Source organism: Drosophila busckii, chromosome 3L (genome assembly GCF_011750605.1).
Source record: "Drosophila busckii strain San Diego stock center, stock number 13000-0081.31 chromosome 3L, ASM1175060v1, whole genome shotgun sequence".
NCBI classification, from domain to species: Eukaryota; Metazoa; Arthropoda; class Insecta; order Diptera; family Drosophilidae; genus Drosophila; species Drosophila busckii.
In genome coordinates, this window is record NC_046606.1 from 18,130,132 (window position 1) to 18,146,977 (window position 16,846).

A 16,846-nucleotide genomic window follows, 5' to 3' on the forward strand; every position below is an offset into this window, starting at 1 on the left:
CAATTAATACTATTTTAAAGTAACTTGTATATTTATTAGAAAAAATCATCATCATATTGCACCATTTGGCGCAGATCCTTGTGACTGCCCTTTTGTGATTTGCTGGCGGCTAAAAAAATATTAAAACAAGATACAATACAAAAACTTTCTTTTGTATTAAAAAATATAACAAATGCTTACCTATGGAGGACCACACAGCAGAGGAGGAAGCATCATTAATAGGTTCTATCTGTGGCTGGCGACGTGCCAATTGCACTTGCAACACTATGCCATTGACACTCTTGCCGTGCATCTCAGCTATGGCACGATCTGCTGACTCAGGCTTCGCAAACGACACAAAGCCACGACTACAATAATAATAATAATGTTTAATATTAATTCTCTTAAGCCTTAGCGTTAATTTACCTCTTTTCAATTTCCATGGATACATTAACAATGGTGCCGTAGTCATTGAAAGTTTTCTTAAGAAACTCCTCTGTAACTTTATTGCCAGAGACGAAAATAGTATTTCCCGCTCGCGGTTTCTCTGGCTGCACTGTATCCAATGTTACCTTTTCTGTTATCCCGCGCTCGCGCTCTTCTCTATCGCGCTCTGTAGCAAAATGTTGATATAAATTCTGTCTACGGGGCTCATCCTTAATTATTTCGCTTATAATAGTCTCTTGCGCAACATCATTTTGTGTGGATGAAAAAGGCTGATAGGCAGATACGCTTGTTTCAGAAGTGGAACGCTTGGCACGCTCTTGCCCTTTGGGGCGCTTAAAAGAAGTCTGGTCCTGTTTGGTTTGTTGTTTTTGTATAGCAGGTATGGCCCCGCTTTTGATCAACTTGCGGGCCACTTCTCTAGCATCACGTGCATCTGTAGGTCGCTTTAGCGTAAGTGCACTTTCCGGCTCTGGTTTTGGTGTCTTATGTGCTTGTAGCGCCTTTTTCTGTGCAAAAACAAAAGGATTTACAATTTGCGCCTCAGATCATGTGCCAATTTGCTTACCTTTTTTTTTAGCTTTTGATATTTGGCTTGTAGCATCTTTTCCTCCTCAGTGAGATTAGTGGGAAAATGTATATATACCATGTTTGTTTGTTAGTACTGTATTTTGTATAAAAACAATTTTTCCAACTTGTTAGCTTCTCTAGCTATAGAGATGCCAGTTGGTAACTTATTTAAAGCTGCCAGACCATTAAAGTGCATTGCCATTTAGAGCTGGAAGACCATCGAAAGTGAGTAATAAATGTTGCACGTTATCGATAGCTATCGAAAGTATTGTCTGCTTTTTGTTTTTGTAACATTGTGTTTGAGGAGCGCTCATGCTTTAGTTCTTTTTTATACACTTTAGTTTTTATAAAAAAAAATGGAAAGGGCTATCATTAAGTTGCAAATGTAAGAAACAGGGAGAGTTTTGGACATGGACGAAAAAAACATGTCCGTCTCTCCATCTTTCTGTCTGCCTGTACAAGCAACAATTTTCAAAAATGCTTTCAGCATTATTTATTTAATTTGAAACAGTTTTTTAAATATTACTCAATTTTGGAAGTAATACTTCAAATGTGCCTATTTTGAATATTCAAGAAAATAATGTTTATATTTGTATTGAGTAAAATATTAATTAAACTACCTATAAACTATTTTATATGCTTTATTTTATTTTGTTTTTTTTTTTAATTATCCTTAGGGCAAAGTAGGAAACCCGTCACCTTGAAAGTCCATAAAAAAAAAAACAATGAAGACCCATTTGATATAAAGATTGTTTTCAAAGGTTGTACATACTTTGAAAGAAAACATTTTTGAAACATTCGATGATACAAGGCTGCCATCGATGGCAGTGGAAAACCATCGATAAGCTTTCACTTTAATTGCCAGGGCGTCTGTTCTTTCTTACAGTGTTGTGAAGCGGCATCCAATTACAGCATTGTATTGTGCACACTGAACGCCATGTTGTCGCGTAGCTGTCAAAAATTTTACGTTCCTTCTCTTTCTTTCCGGTTAGCGTCATGGTAAGCGTTCACTAATTCTTTTTTGCTTTTGCCACGAAAATGTGAAAATTAAAGGTATAAAGTGCGCATATTGAAACAAACTAAACGTATATTGCAAGTTAGCAATGTTTTAATTTATTTAAATCAATAACTAAAAGTGCTTTTTATACTCTTAATGAATAATGAAATTATTTCACGTGGTGCTGCAGTAGAAACAACTTGTGGCCGAGCAACAAAACCAAATATTTAATCTATTAAATGTGTGTATATTTACAGCCTTTCGAGAGATTCGTACAAACTGGTCGCATTGCCAAGGCCTCGGCAGGTTCCCTGAAGGGTCGCCTTGTGGCCATCGTCGATGTTATTGACCAAAACAGAGTAAGTGCTGGGCTGTAATTGTAATAGCTTGCAAAGAGAAGAGAAGTGCACATGATGATAATCTGTTGATAATTTCTTGATAGGAAGTGCCAACTGAAACATAAATGAAGCTAATTTAATTCACTGACAGCATTAAATCACTCTTAAAAGCATTTACTGTTATTGTTTGTGATAGAAAAGTAAAAATTAATATAGTTTATTTACGATGCAGGTTTTGGTTGATGGACCTCTGACCGGTGTGCCCCGTCAGGAGTACAGATTGAACAATCTGCATCTGACCAAATACCGCATCAAGTTCCCCTACACGGCGCCTACGCGTATTGTGCGCAAGGCTTGGGTAGACAGTGACCTGAAGGCTCAGTGGAAGGTCAGCCCCTGGTCTGTCAAGGCACAAAACATTTGCAAGGTATGTGAAGAACGACTGCGATGAATGTATAAGATTGCACATGATGATAATTGAAAGTTCTTGATAGGAATTGCCGGCTGATACATACATGAAGCTAGCTCTTTTTGTTCACTGAAATTTTAATTATTTCAATCTTAATATGTATTTATTAATTATTGTTAACTAATTTAAGTTTCTATTTAATCTTTACAGCGCTCCCAATTGAACGATTTCGATCGTTTCAAGCTGCGTTATGCCAAGCGTCAGCGCAACAAGCTGCTGACCATTGCCTTCAACACATTGAAGAAGCGCACTAAGTCCGATGGTACACCCCGTGTGCTCAAGAAGGATCGTCGCGAGATTTTGCGCGCCCAGAAAGCCAAGGGTGGCAAGAAGGCCGCGCCCAAGAAGTAAACAACACAGATTTTTTAACGAGAGTAACTGCTTGAGCAAATAAAAAAAGAAGTGTTATTTTTAGGAAAAACACATGAATCCCCCTGTTGTTCTGTCTACTATAATTATCAAACGCTTGTTGTAACAATGTTTTATTTGCATAACAAAAAATCACACGCTCTCAACAATTAAACGCCATCTGTCTTGTGGCCATATATTGTCTTCCAATTATTGGGATGATTGTAGCCCAGCAATATGGGCAGATGCAGGAACAGTGTGATATGTTCGCCTTGTATTGACGTGGAGACCTTTACCCAATTGCGCAGCCATTCGATCATTTGTTCGTTGCTTAAATTGGCGGGATTTAGACCACGCAAATAACAAGAGTAACGTAAAGCCTCAGAGCTTAGATTATGTACCCCACCTTCACGTGTGATAGCCAGATCCATGTAGTGCACCAAGAAAGCATGCTCATGGAGCCGATGACGCTTGAAAATGCTATTAGGCAGGCCATGCATCTTGATTAAGCATTTCTACAAGAGAGAGAAAGTGTGTGTGGTTTAGAGCACAGCTAGAGGCTATTTTAGCTGCAACTTACGACATGTTTGCGTGGCATGCCCAGTAGCGAATAAGGTCCTTCGGCAAAGATGTCTTTGACCGCTATTAGCGCCTCTGGCGTGGGATGTGTGCCACTGCCCAGTTGACCCAGTATACATTCAAACTCTGTATGATGAGGATGTCCAGCCAGCGATTTAAGCTTAGATTGCAGACAACGAAATACAGACTTATTGCACTGCAGGCGATGTTTAATGTAATAATCCAGAAACTCTGCGCGCTGTTGCAGTGTCCAGAAGTGTGGCGTTAGAAACGAGCGAGGATAGTAAAAGCTGCAAAAGATTAAAATACATTTAAAAATAACTTAAAAGGTGGTAAATATGTTCAACTTACACAAGCGGAAAGAAAGCATAGCCCACCATAGGCAGAGAGCAGCCAATAAGTGCTGGCGCAACCTTCATCATATCACGCGGCATTTGCATATATAACTCTAATTCTTGGCGATTCAAGGCTCTGACACCTTGTGGTGAATTATTGGCAATGCGTGATATTTTTAAAAAACGTTTCATATCTGCAAAAAACATTGTTACACCATCAAAGAACACCCGATAGAGCTGCATAGCCTTAGGAAAGTTCTTCTCCAGCACTTTGTCATAGTTTTTGACATAATTAAAATAGCGCGTGAATATATAATCTTGCATATCATCACGCATTTGTTCGCGCTTTGTTTTTTGTGTATCCAGCTCCTTATCTTTCTTGGGCTGCTCTGGTTCATCCGGTATGTACTTGGACAAATTAGGACCTAGTCCTGCCTCTTGTGGCTGTGCCGGTTTCTTTGGCTTTTTTTCATCCCACCCAGTCTCGTAGATAGCCTTGCCCACGCTGGTTATCTCTGCTGCCACATTTCGCTTAATTTGTGGGGGGCTGGCGCTGCCGGTTGTTTTCTCTTGTGCCTGTGTGGCGTAATTCTTGAACATCTGAATGCTATCGTAAATTTTAATTGATTTTTAATGCCGGCTAATACCCGACCCTCTTGTACTCACCACTGTACCCTCCTTCCGCTGCCCAACAGGGCCAGTCTATGGCCATTTTGCAGTGAACAGCAGGTGCTCCACCGGCCTCCACCAGCTAAACGTGTCAAACGAAAACTTAATGCCATTTTTGGGGCCAATTGCAATTCCAACCTGTTTCCGAACTCACACACACACGTTACGCAACCACTGCAGCTCCTCTAGAGCAGCCAGCTCAGTACTATATGTTTGGGCTGCAAGCACTTTAATTATAATTATTTAATATTTATATTTACTTCAACATATTTATTGGCACCCAGATGACAGTGTGTGTTGAGTTGCGCGATACTTATTCATCTGTGACTTGTCATGAGTACTTAAGGTCGCTTGTCACTGTCATGGCTGGCTGCATATAGAGAGTTGAAATTTGGCATTGCAGTAACACTATATTTGATTTCTATTCCTAATTATTATTGACACATTTCAGTCCGACTGGAATTGTCGACTTTCATCCAAGTAAAGAATAAAGAATACCCATGTTTATCGAGCCGATCTCTTTCAAAACAGTTCAAGCTACCAACACTTCATCGCCAGTTAGCCGACGTGTCACATGGTTTATGTGTCAACAGTAGCGACCGACAGTCAGCATCAGATGCCCCCTAGGTCCGAGCAGGTTCTTGGTCATGAGTCGCGATGCGTTATTATTGTTTTTAGTATTAAACAAAAATCCTGTGGCTTATGTGGGGTGCGTGAGTGGTTGGTAACGAATCAGGACGTTAAGATACCTAACGTAGTTAATATTGTTAGCTCAGAAGCACCCAAACGAGAAAGTGTGAGTCCGGAGAACTGGACTAAAACCCGCCGAAATAATGTAGCGAACGGAGGAAGGCTGCTACCATATTGTTCTTGATGGGATAACTATAATAGGATACGTCCAAGCCTGCGATAGCCCCGAGAGTGTGAAAATTTTAACCTACAGTAATTTGTGTTACGAAGAAGGTCGATTAATCGAACTTTAATCCGTTTAATGGTATGGCCGCTCTTACGACCAGGCCCATTAATCATTTGTTTTATTTGGGATGATTTGCCTTTTGCTTTTTTGCTGGCCCAGCCCACAAACCAAAGAGAGACCCAGTTAGAGGAAGCCAATCGACACAATGCGAGCCCACAAACAGAACAGTCGAAAGTTAAAAATGCGAGGTGTTACACTGCGATTAGATTCGTCAGTCTAAAGTTAACATAAATAGTATCGAAGAAAATAATCCTGTACAAAGCTGCTAGTGTGCTGACATTACATACGCTTGATGCAAACAGACCGAAAGTCTCTATTAATCACCTGGGTGGTTAGGCAGAGTTGTCCCCTCCACGCAGACGAAGACTCGTCATTAATCGCGCTTTCCATTTGAATTTGCTTTTTGCGAGTGTACCTTTCGCTTTGTTTTAATTACTTCGCTCCGTGCTATTACGAGGCAGTAGATTTCCACGAACGGCTAATCCACTGCGCTTCAGGCGCTAACGAACAACGCTGGACAAAAAATCAAAAAATGGAGATGTCCGAAGGTAGAAACAACCGCTTTGCGCGCGAAAAACAAACACAGTAAGGACGTCCAGAAGTTAAGAGCTGTCTGAAAACTTCCGGCCTCGTCTAGCTCGCCAACCACCTGCACTTGAAAGTCTATGCGTCCTTATTCCTTATCAAAGCTTAGGCCGAGAGACCGTCCGAGGCCTATTCTGCATTCCCTAGCGCCGTAGTGAGTCTGGCATAGTCCTAGATCTTTCAAATGACCTCAGCCCTGCGAGCTGCGGCAAGCTTTTGGTTTGAATTCCTCATATGTCATCACCTTATTTATCCTAAAAGAAAAATACGTGAGGTCCGCATCCGTTCAAATCTTGGACTTTCTAGGTTACTACAGACAACTATGCTCCCCAAAGAAAGATATCACAAGGCTCCACTTATCAAACTATTGAAGCAAAATTTCATGAGTGACAAATATACCGCTTAAAAATTAAAAACCAAATTTCCCAGCTTGATCGGACTGGGCTGCCGAATGACCCATATCCTAGTCTATAACTTAACTAATTTAAATTGTGCCATTTATGTCCCTGATTCGAATAATTCTATTTGCGTGTAAACCGCCACACCTTAACCAACCATACCTATTGAGCCCTAGGACAACCGGGAGAAATTACCATTTGTTCTTTGAACAAAACAAACAGAGTATTGCAATGTCCAATAGAGAATCAATCATCATAATGATGAATGCGTTAGGCAATCGATGGCCAATAAACTAGAGCACCCTTTGCTCTAACCCTAAACCGTTGTTATTATTTTTTCTTTTTGACAATTCTGTAGTGCCGTCAAGAAATCAAATGCGATCGCGCGCAGGGCAACCCTGTTGAAATCCTAAATCCAGCACAAAAAAAATTGCGTATACACTACAACAGCTTAACACTATTGTTGTTGAATCAAAAAAATATAAATTAAATTAAAATATGCACGCAGGTATTTTTATCAAAAAAAAAAAAACAAGGACGGTTCACAGCTTCGAAAAAGATCATATGAACGGGTTAGTTCAATCTGTGGGTGTGTGTTTTCGACGTTGATATGAGTTTTTTGCGTCTGATCCGTGTCGATTCGGGGTCATGAATAGGTGCAAAAATAATTGAGCAGCAAAGGTTGCGCAGCAAAAGAATATCTATATCTATATATATATATGGGGTTCTGAACAAAGGTCGTGGAAATGAGAGCAGTTGCCTAATATATTGGAATATATAATCTCTTTTGTTTGAATGTCCATATTGGTAAATCAGACAAGATAGTAGCCTTGTCTAAAAAAGTTGGAAGAGTGCGAGAACTGCGAGATGGCTAATTCTGCAATCCGGAAGAGGTGTTTTGTTACTTTCTGTTCCTTGAGTAAAATCGTTGCAACAAGGTGCTCCTCTGATTGCAATTATTGACATGAGCAAACGATAATAACCAACTTCACAATACATATCAACAAATGTAAAGCGCCCAAAAAATAATATATAAAGTTAATACATATAGATGTGCAAAAACCTATTCAGAAATAGCAGCTAAGCAAATTACATAACGATCTGTGCGTTTTTAAGTCTAGTATAGATGGCATATTATCCGCACCAGCTACTTACCATGAATCCGCCATATGCTACCAATTTGCATTACGTCTTATATAATGTTCGCTCTGATGATTTATCTGTTTACCGGATAATTTGGCATCCATAGATTATCCTTATAGCAAAATCTGCCTGCATGAATATCTATTCCTATATAACCTACCAACGTGCAGGCAATTAGCGCACAGCTTCAACCAAGGCGACGCTTAATCCTGGCAAAAATCACTCGATAGAAGTATAATATATAATGAGACATACCCTGTCAAATCTAGCATGTCACTATAAGATGTGTGCTAATGTCGTTTATTCTCCTAATATCTGCGCAATCCATTCGCAATTCAAATTCAAAGCGCATTGATACCCATTCCAAAAACCTAAACCTATCGAGACGATCTTGAGTCTACCTCGATCTGCTGAACATTTCTATTTGCCTCGATCCCAATACCTTTAATAGAGTGACTAGGGAAGTGCTTATTCTGATATAAACATCGAGTAATGATCTCAAGATACCTATCATGCGCGCAACTAATTACAAGACAAATCAATGCATATCCGTTCTGGTCCCGAATATCCCCACGAACATCATCTTACGCAAAACATAAACATATTGTAAAGTATCTACCTCTCATAAACCTCTTCCAATTCGTAGCATGTTAATTATTATCCCATAAGCTGCTGAAATGTCCATATGGCCTAGCACGGAAAAACTTTATGAGGTTGTCAATTAGTAGCAAATAATAAATATCCTGAGGCCTTAACCAGCACCAAGTGATCCACACCACATGTCAACAGCCAATTGTCAAGGCTACAATTTTCTGGTTCCCTGTTATCACGACTCCTCGTCGCCTAAATGGGCACTCTATAATTTTTTCATTTTATATGTTTATTTTTATGCTGATGGTCATGGCAACGAAATGTATATAAATAAAAGATAAGTGTCTACCGCAGTGCAATGCAATAAACAATATGCAGTTTTACCCCTACTCATTTTAAAGTTTTTTCCTATTTATAAAACCTAAAAATTATGACGAAGAGTTTTTAAATTGCCTTTTACTGGCTGTTGTCCAAATGGATTTTCTTATTTTGTATACAAAAAGACAGCTGTCATATTTATGTATGTAAACATTACTTCGGATATACAGGAAGCGCTGATTTAGGTCAAAAATATAATGTTTGTGATCTTTGTGAAGAACAAGGTTAAATTTTAAATTTTTATTAAAAGTTTAATTATTATTCCTTCTTGCAGATACCTTTAGTGATTATTTTACCGACTATGAATGCAATCAGCCGTTGATGGAACGAGCTGTGCTAACAGCCACATCCTCATTACAAGATCGTGGACCGGAGAAGGCACGTCTTAACGGTAAGTTTTTGTTAAATTAATTTTTTTTTGTTCATATTGCTTCTGTTGTTTGCCTGTCCTTCGTTTTAGTTATTTATTTTCTTTAACTCTTTGTTTGCTTAAGTTTATGTAGTTTTTGAATTTTAAATTTAGTGTCGCCAATGTTTAAAAAAATAACCTCATCATTGCAAGCGTTGGCAGCTCAAGGCCTAACACTGCGGGGCTGCCAACTTGCAGCAAAGTTTGTCAGCGCTTTTGCTGAATACCAATAAGAGGAAGCGCCATCTGTTCGCTAATTAGATTACACTAAAAAATGTTGCTTGCGCTTAAAAACAATGCAAGCAACATGTGTTTTTAAGCCAAATAATAAATCTATAACAACAACGCGATGAGTAAGCATATATGCACGCGTTGGGCGTTCGATTTGAGTACATGGAGACCAACGCTGCCGCAACTGACGCAGGCAGTGTCAGCCATTCAGCCCGAGGAGCGTGTGCGTCTGATGAAATTTCATTTTATTGATGACTTTCTATCCTCGCTAATTGGACGGCTATTAATGCGGAAATTTGTAAGCACGTGCAGCGGCGAGAACTATCATCAAGTGCAGTTTGCGCGTGATGTGCGTGGCAAACCCTATTGGGTGCAGCAAAAGGCAAAAACAACAACAACAGCGCTTAGCTTCAATGTTTCACATCAAGGCAAGCTGGTAGTGCTCGCTGGCATTAGGGGTAGTCCCACTGATGGCGAATTTGGCATTGGAGCTGATGTCATGAAAATAGAGCACAATAGTGGTAAATCGCTGACGGAGTTCTTTCGCCTTATGCAAAGCAAGTTTTCAACACAGGAATGGAACTACATTTGCCGGCCACAGCACAATGAACGCGCTCAGCTCAAAGCTTTTATGCGACATTGGTGCCTGAAGGAGGCTTATGTTAAGGAGCTAGGCGTGGGCATTACTGTGGATCTGCAGCAGATAAACTTCTCCGTAGACACCACACATGCATTGGAGGAGGCGGTATCGCCTCTTTGTGCCTCCAGCTTGCGTTACAATGGCACGCCCATGACCCAATGGCATTTTGAGGAGCATTTGCTAACCCCCACATACTGCGCTGCCATAGCATTCAGAAATTGTCAGCCAGAGCAGCATGCCAAGTTTGAATTTCTGCGCTTGGAGCAGCTATTGGAGCATAGCTCAAATGAGAAGCAGCCTGAGTTAATGGATTACTGCAAGCAAGCACTGCTCAAGCCATATAAGCAGCAATAATAGTTTAAGACTGCAATTGTTGTTTTTTTATATATAATAAATGCCTTTTGTATATTTTTGCATAAATCCAAGCAACCCTAACTAAGCCGGAAGTGTGCTTAACAGGATAACCACAAGTATAGTATAGCTGTTCTGTATAAACAAGGGGTAGGCACTTGGTGGAATTTATTTTTATTTCCAACAACTTTTTGGCAAAGTTTTATCGATGAAGTGCCTGGCAGCATAGCAGACCATGACATTAAACCTAACATTAAAGGACGGTCTCTGGAGCTACGGAAATCGTAATCCCATTGCATTCTCTCACACAGTCCTTAGTCACACACCGGGCCCTTGTATCCCAGTTAACGACAAAGAGCCATAACGAAACGGCAACGACTGCCGCAATTGTTTATGCCTCACAAAGGGTCGATTTATTGTTCATGTCCATTTAGTGTTAACACCAGAGCTCACCCCTCTGCCAAAAATGCATTTTGCACAGGGCATGGGTTAGGGGTAGGGGTTGAAAGCAAGCACTTGCAGCTGTCAAATTGAAATCGCCTTAAATTATTGCCTCTGCACTTAATTGAGCAACGTTTGTCTCTAGCTAATCGTGCTGGTATTGTTTTTATTTTCATTTTAATTTGTTTTTATTTTTGGTGCTATAAAGCTGGCACTTCATGGTCCGCCAAGAGTTCGGACTTTGATCAACGATTGATAATTGATTTGGGTCTGGTGAGAAATATAACACATATTGGTTTGCAAGGACGCCCGCACAGTGAAGAATATGTCACAGAGTATACCATTAGCTATGGCATCACCGATCTTGAGTTTGCCGATTATAAAGAGCCCGGTGGCAATGTCAAGGTAAGCCTAGCTAATCAAATTTATCTGTGTTGTCATTGGTGGTGGAATAAGCTTCACAGCTGCACAAATCTCGAGGATTCCCATTAACATTATTTGCTTTAATTATTATGTGTTTTTTTTTTTTTCTTTTATTTGTTTTGTCTGCATGATTTTTCCTTATATTCATATTTTTTGCGTTTGTATACGAAGTAGTCTGTATATAAGTAGCTTAACTTTTGTACCCTGCTTAATGCCTATCTTAATTAACCCCAACAACAAATTGCACCTGGTGCAGGTAACTCAGCTTGGACGCCCGTTGAGAACACTTATAACCAATTTCTAACACTCGATCTGGGCGATCCGCGTGATGTGCGCAAAATTGCTACAATGGGACGCATGCATACCGATGAATTTGTAACGGAATATATTATACAATATTCTGATGATGGAGAGTTTTGGCGCTCGTATGTAAATCCTACCAGCGAGGCACAGGTATTGTGACTAACCTAATCCCACATATGCTAAGCTATGCTACACTGCAATTAAATCAAACTAATAAATTTTAGCATGAATAAGTGCTTACTTGTGCACTAAATTCACAGTCAGCTTATAAGAGATCACAATAATATTAAATATTTTAAAATTACGCAAAGTATAATTTAAACATTTGGATTGTGGGACAGTTTCTATCGAATGTTTACTGTGTTTCTATAACAATTATATATTTAGGTTTCCTAGCGTTAATCCACTGGCTTTTTTGGTTACAGAAATTCAAAATGCAAATTTAACTGCACTACTAAACACTAATCCAAATGTATTTCCAAATGCAGATGTTCAGAGGTAACAATGATGGCAACTCCATACACCATAATGTCTTTGAAGTGCCCATTATTGCACAATGGGTGCGCATTAATCCCACACGCTGGCACGATCGCATATCCATGCGTGTAGAGCTCTATGGCTGCGAGTATAGTACGTATTAGTTAAACAAAACAATAAAAGCGTAATAGCTATATTCGTATTTCTTCCATAGTTTCTGATGACCTTTCCTTTAATGGCACGGGACTAGTGCGCTATGATCTGCGTCGTGATCCTATTGCGTCTTCCAAAGAGACAATACGTTTTCGTTTCAAGACAGCGTTTGCCAATGGCGTTATGATGTACTCACGAGGCACGCAAGGAGATTACTTTGCGCTGCAGCTGAAAGACAACAAAATGGTCTTAAATTTAAACCTTGGTGCAAGCATAATGACTTCGTTGTCAGTGGGCAGCCTGTTAGATGATAATGTATGGCATGATGTGGTCATCTCACGAAACAGACGCGACATTTTATTCTCCGTGGACCGTGTTATAGTGCGTGGACTCATACAAGGCGAGTTTACGCGACTGAATTTGAATCGCGAGCTCTACTTGGGCGGTGTGCCTAATTTCCAAGAGGGTCTTATAATACAACAGAACTACTCGGGTTGCATGGAGAACATTTACTTTAACTCGACCAACTTTATACGCACCATGAAGCAGAGCTATGAACTAGGCGAGGCTTATTTATACACCAAAGTTAACACCATCTATGCCTGCCCCTCACCCCCCATTTATCCTGTGACCTTCACCACACGCGGTTCCTTTGTGCGTCTCAAGGGCTATGAGAACTCGCAGCGTCTGAATGTGAGTTTCTATTTCCGAACGTATGAGGAGACTGGTGTGATGATACACCACGACTTTTACTCGGGCGGCTATGTTAAAGTATTTCTAGAGTTTGGCAAAGTAAAGATTGATTTAAAGACCAAGGAAAAGCCTAGAATCATATTGGACAACTATGAAGAACAGTTTAATGATGGCAAATGGCATTCCTTTGTGCTGTCAATTGAACGCAATCGTCTTATACTCAGCATTGATCAGCGTCCCATGACTACAATGAAGGAAATGCAAATAGCTACGGGTTTACTTTATCACATAGCTGGTGGCAAGGATAAGAATGGTTTTGTGGGTTGTATGCGTTTGATTTCTGTGGATGGCAACTACAAGTTGCCACAGGATTGGGTGCAAGGTGAAGAGGTTTGCTGTGGCGACGAGGTTATTGTGAATGCTTGCCAAATGATTGATCGCTGCAATCCGAATCCCTGTCAGCACAAGGGCGTCTGTCATCAGAACAGCGTGGAGTTCTTCTGCGATTGCGCGCATACAGGCTATGCAGGCGCTGTGTGTCACACTTGTAAGTCTACCAACTCAATTCTATTTTAGCGTCACATTCATCTATAATTTTGTTTAAAGCCAACAATCCGCTTTCGTGTCTCGCTTTGAAGAATGTGCAGCATGTGCAGCAGCGTGTGAATCTCAACATTGATGTCGATGGTAGTGGCCCTTTGGAGCCTTTCCCTGTCACCTGCGAGTTCTACTGTAGGTTATAGCTTTACTTTAGATGACCTTAAGCTAAAAATTACATATTTTCCAGCTGATGGGCGAGTTATTACGACTTTAAGTCATAGCCAGGAGCATACTACAACTGTGGATGGTTTTCAGGAGCCTGGATCCTTTGAACAGTCTATTCTGTATGAGGCTAATCCACTTCAGATTGAAGCCTTGCTTAATCGCTCACACAGCTGCTGGCAGCGTCTAAGTTACAGCTGTCGTAGCTCACGTCTTTTCAATTCACCTTGTAAATATATTCTTATAATAGTTTAGTACTCTCACTAATTTTATACACCTTGCTCACTTCAGCTGAGGCTGGCAACTTCCGTCCCTTCTCCTGGTGGGTCTCGCGCAACAATCAGCCCATGGACTACTGGGCAGGCGCCTTGCCTGGTTCACGCAAATGCGAATGCGGCATTTTGGGCAAGTGTCATGATCCCACCAAGTGGTGCAACTGTGACAGCAATAGCTTGGAGTGGCTAGAAGATGGCGGCGATATACGCGAGAAGGAACATTTGCCAGTGCGTGCGGTTAAATTCGGAGACACTGGCACGCCGCTTGATGAGAAACAGGGGCGTTATATACTTGGTCCGATGCGCTGCGAGGGCGATGATTTGTTCAGCAATGTGGTTACTTTCCGCATAGCAGATGCTTCTATTAATCTGCCACCTTTTGATATGGGACACTCGGGTGACATTTATTTGGAGTTCAGAACTACGCAGGAGAATGCCGTACTGTTCCATGCCACTGGACCTACGGACTATATCAAGTTAAGCATTAATGGCGGCAACAAGCTGCAGTTCCAATATCAAGCCGGCAGCGGTCCCTTAGGCGTCAATGTGGGCACAAGCTATCATCTGAATGACAACAATTGGCACACAGTGAGTGTAGAGCGTAATCGCAAGGAAGCGCGTCTAGTGGTAGATGGTTCTATCAAGGCTGAAGTCCGTGAGCCGCCAGGTCCAGTTCGCGCATTGCACTTGACCTCGGATTTGGTTATCGGCGCCACTACGGAATATCGTGATGGATATGTAGGTTGCATACGCGCCTTGCTGCTCAATGGTAAAATGGTGGATCTGAAGCAGTATTCTATGCGTGGTATATATGGTATAAGCACTGGTTGTGTAGGACGCTGCGAATCGAGTCCTTGTCTGAATAATGGCACTTGCATTGAGCGCTATGATGGCTATAGTTGCGATTGCCGTTGGAGCGCCTTCAAGGGACCCATTTGCGCTGATGGTTTGTTTTTTTGTAATACATTATAAACTATATTTATTAGTTATACGCTTGCCTTGCAGAGATTGGAGTTAATTTGCGCTCTAGTTCTATTATACGCTACGAATTTGAGGGATCTTTCCGTTCTACCATCGCGGAGAATATACGAGTGGGCTTTACAACCACCATACCGAAGGGTTTCCTCCTAGGGTTCTCTTCCAATCTAACTGGCGAATATCTAACCATACAAATCTCCAATTCAGGTAAACCCAACTACGAGTGAACAAAGAATTTCCTCTATACAATATATTATTTTAGGCCACTTGCGTTGTGTGTTCGACTTTGGTTTTGAGCGGCAGGAGATTATATTCCCCAAGAAACATTTTGGCTTGGGTCAATACCACGATGTGCGTTTTATGCGTAGAAATAGTGGGTCTACGGTAGTGCTGCTCGTGGATGACTATGAGCCTGTGGAGTATAATTTTGATATTAAAGCATCAGCCGATGCCCAGTTTAACAATATACAGTACATGTACATTGGCAAGAATACCTCGATGACGGATGGTTTTGTGGGTTGCGTATCACGAGTTCAGTTTGATGATATATATCCGCTAAAGTTAATGTTCCAGCAAAATCCACCCAGCAATGTGAAGTCTTTGGGCAGTAAGTTTTGAAAAATAGGCGAAAAAAAGTTTGATACAATCTGTAATATTTTTTGCAGCACAATTAACTGAGGACTTTTGCGGCGTGGAGCCTGTTACGCATCCACCTATTGAAATAGAAACTAGACCACCGCCGCTTGTGGATGAAGACAAACTGCGCAAGGCTTATAATGAAGTTAACACTGTGCTGCTAGCATGTAAGTTTATAATGGACTTACATTCGTAAAGCTCTGCTAATTTTTTCGATTCACGCTTAGGTCTACTAGTTATACTCTTCTTGCTGCTGCTGCTCATGTTCTTTTTGATTGGCCGTTATCTGCATCGTCATAAAGGAGATTATCTGACGCATGAGGATAATGGCGCCGATGCTGATGATCCAGATGAGGCTGTGCTTCACTCCACTACAGGTCATCAGGTTAGGAAGCGCACAGAGATATTTATTTAGAGCTTGCAGAAGACACAAAATCGCCTTAAAAAACTAAAAGCAACAAATTTAAGCAGCCATCACAATATAGATAAAAGCAAGAGCATTTGTAGCATCACGAAATCAAACGAATTAGCTGACGAATATTTAAGAAATTATTCGATGTACAACTGAGAAGCTCCACTGCCAACTTGGTTAGCGAAAGAGTTTAATTGTTTTTGTTTTTGCTTTTGTTTTTGATATTGTTTATTTTGTTAGTATACATTTGGCATCCTTTTTTACTTTTTGATACTTTCAATAGTCACACCAAACCGTCCATTTTTATTTTAGTTGCGTTTTCTAAGCAATTTGTTTAGTTAAAAACATATTAAGTTACAAATTGTATTTTAAGTTTTGACAGCAAATTACACTTAACACAAAATACATTCCATTATATTTAATACGACTCCCACATACTCAGTCTATCTATTTCGTGTACTATACTATATCATTTGGGAACGGTAAACAAAATGCAATTAAAAATGTATAAGTTTAAATCAAAGGTTTTGAGAACGAATTGTATTTTTGGAAAATGCAATTGTATGGAAAATATACAATATATATACTTTAAGCTTAGCGTTTATACACAGCGTTTTACACTCTCAATACATTTTCAAATTTCAATAAAAATACAAATGTAATAAGAACTTACCTTTGTGTGTTATTTGTTAAATGAAAACCATGCTAAACCTTTTCAGTCTCTTAATGCTTATTTTATTATTATTATTATAATATTGTATACTAAAATATACGGTGTACAAATTGGCGTGTGTGTTTGTCAGTGTATTCTTTAAAGGCTATTCCATATAACAATATCTTGTATTACTTTATTTAAGGCTAAT

At 40.2% G+C, this 16,846-nt stretch overlaps 5 protein-coding genes across 5 annotated transcripts; 3 read left to right on the forward strand and 2 right to left on the reverse strand.

Moving 5' to 3' along the window:
• On the reverse strand, window positions 1-1,162 carry LOC108599584 (negative elongation factor E). Its single transcript, XM_017986527.2, has 4 exons — window positions 992-1,162; window positions 406-932; window positions 181-347; window positions 1-109 (listed from the first exon to the last, which is right to left on the reverse strand). The coding sequence occupies exons 1-4, from the start codon at window positions 1,070-1,072 to the stop codon at window positions 36-38; spliced, it is 849 nt and encodes a 282-aa protein (XP_017842016.2). The 5' UTR covers window positions 1,073-1,162; the 3' UTR covers window positions 1-35.
• A 776-nt stretch (window positions 1,163-1,938) lies between these two features.
• LOC108599585 (60S ribosomal protein L14) lies at window positions 1,939-3,220 on the forward strand. The gene is made up of 4 exons (XM_017986528.2): window positions 1,939-1,992; window positions 2,248-2,349; window positions 2,561-2,755; window positions 2,948-3,220. The coding sequence occupies exons 1-4, from the start codon at window positions 1,990-1,992 to the stop codon at window positions 3,146-3,148; spliced, it is 501 nt and encodes a 166-aa protein (XP_017842017.1). The 5' UTR covers window positions 1,939-1,989; the 3' UTR covers window positions 3,149-3,220.
• On the reverse strand, window positions 3,101-4,994 carry LOC108599583 (LETM1 domain-containing protein 1). The gene is made up of 4 exons (XM_017986525.2): window positions 4,726-4,994; window positions 4,076-4,666; window positions 3,726-4,014; window positions 3,101-3,660 (listed from the first exon to the last, which is right to left on the reverse strand). Exons 1-4 carry the CDS (start codon window positions 4,839-4,841, stop codon window positions 3,316-3,318), a joined length of 1,341 nt encoding a protein of 446 aa, XP_017842014.1. The 5' UTR covers window positions 4,842-4,994; the 3' UTR covers window positions 3,101-3,315.
• A 1,242-nt stretch (window positions 4,995-6,236) lies between these two features.
• On the forward strand, window positions 6,237-16,458 carry LOC108600445 (neurexin-4). The gene is made up of 12 exons (XM_033293720.1): window positions 6,237-6,252; window positions 9,074-9,190; window positions 11,080-11,276; window positions 12,086-12,227; window positions 12,289-13,467; window positions 13,527-13,652; window positions 13,708-13,911; window positions 13,974-14,903; window positions 14,963-15,142; window positions 15,198-15,542; window positions 15,601-15,738; window positions 15,799-16,458. The coding sequence occupies exons 1-12, from the start codon at window positions 6,237-6,239 to the stop codon at window positions 15,984-15,986; spliced, it is 3,762 nt and encodes a 1,253-aa protein (XP_033149611.1). The 3' UTR covers window positions 15,987-16,458.
• Window positions 9,426-10,499, forward strand: LOC108600447 (L-aminoadipate-semialdehyde dehydrogenase-phosphopantetheinyl transferase). The gene has a single exon (XM_017988034.1). The coding sequence runs from the start codon at window positions 9,558-9,560 to the stop codon at window positions 10,431-10,433; it is 876 nt and encodes a 291-aa protein (XP_017843523.1). The 5' UTR covers window positions 9,426-9,557; the 3' UTR covers window positions 10,434-10,499.
• Window positions 16,459-16,846: the final 388 nt, after the last annotated feature.

Excerpts from the sequence above, each read along its gene's own strand:
- LOC108599584 (XM_017986527.2), bottom strand. The coding sequence starts at position 1,072 with ATGGTATATATACATTTTCCCACTAATCTCACTGAGGAGGAAAAGATG. Across the intron at positions 933-991 it reads ATCAAAAGCTAAAAAAAAAG|AAAAAGGCGCTACAAGCACA; the intron begins GTAAGCAAATTG and ends GTTTTTGCACAG. Across the intron at positions 110-180 it reads TGCTGTGTGGTCCTCCATAG|CCGCCAGCAAATCACAAAAG; the intron begins GTAAGCATTTGT and ends ATATTTTTTTAG.
- LOC108599585 (XM_017986528.2), top strand. Across the intron at positions 2,350-2,560 it reads ATGTTATTGACCAAAACAGA|GTTTTGGTTGATGGACCTCT; the intron begins GTAAGTGCTGGG and ends TTTACGATGCAG. Across the intron at positions 2,756-2,947 it reads AGGCACAAAACATTTGCAAG|CGCTCCCAATTGAACGATTT; the intron begins GTATGTGAAGAA and ends TAATCTTTACAG.
- LOC108599583 (XM_017986525.2), bottom strand. The coding sequence starts at position 4,841 with ATGGCATTAAGTTTTCGTTTGACACGTTTAGCTGGTGGAGGCCGGTGG. Across the intron at positions 4,667-4,725 it reads AGCGGAAGGAGGGTACAGTG|CATTCAGATGTTCAAGAATT; the intron begins GTGAGTACAAGA and ends AATTTACGATAG. Across the intron at positions 3,661-3,725 it reads GCATGCCACGCAAACATGTC|AAATGCTTAATCAAGATGCA; the intron begins GTAAGTTGCAGC and ends TCTCTCTTGTAG.
- LOC108600445 (XM_033293720.1), top strand. Across the intron at positions 11,277-12,085 it reads AGCCCGGTGGCAATGTCAAG|ATGTTCAGAGGTAACAATGA; the intron begins GTAAGCCTAGCT and ends TTCCAAATGCAG. Across the intron at positions 13,468-13,526 it reads AGGCGCTGTGTGTCACACTT|CCAACAATCCGCTTTCGTGT; the intron begins GTAAGTCTACCA and ends TTTTGTTTAAAG.
- LOC108600447 (XM_017988034.1), top strand. The coding sequence starts at position 9,558 with ATGAGTAAGCATATATGCACGCGTTGGGCGTTCGATTTGAGTACATGG.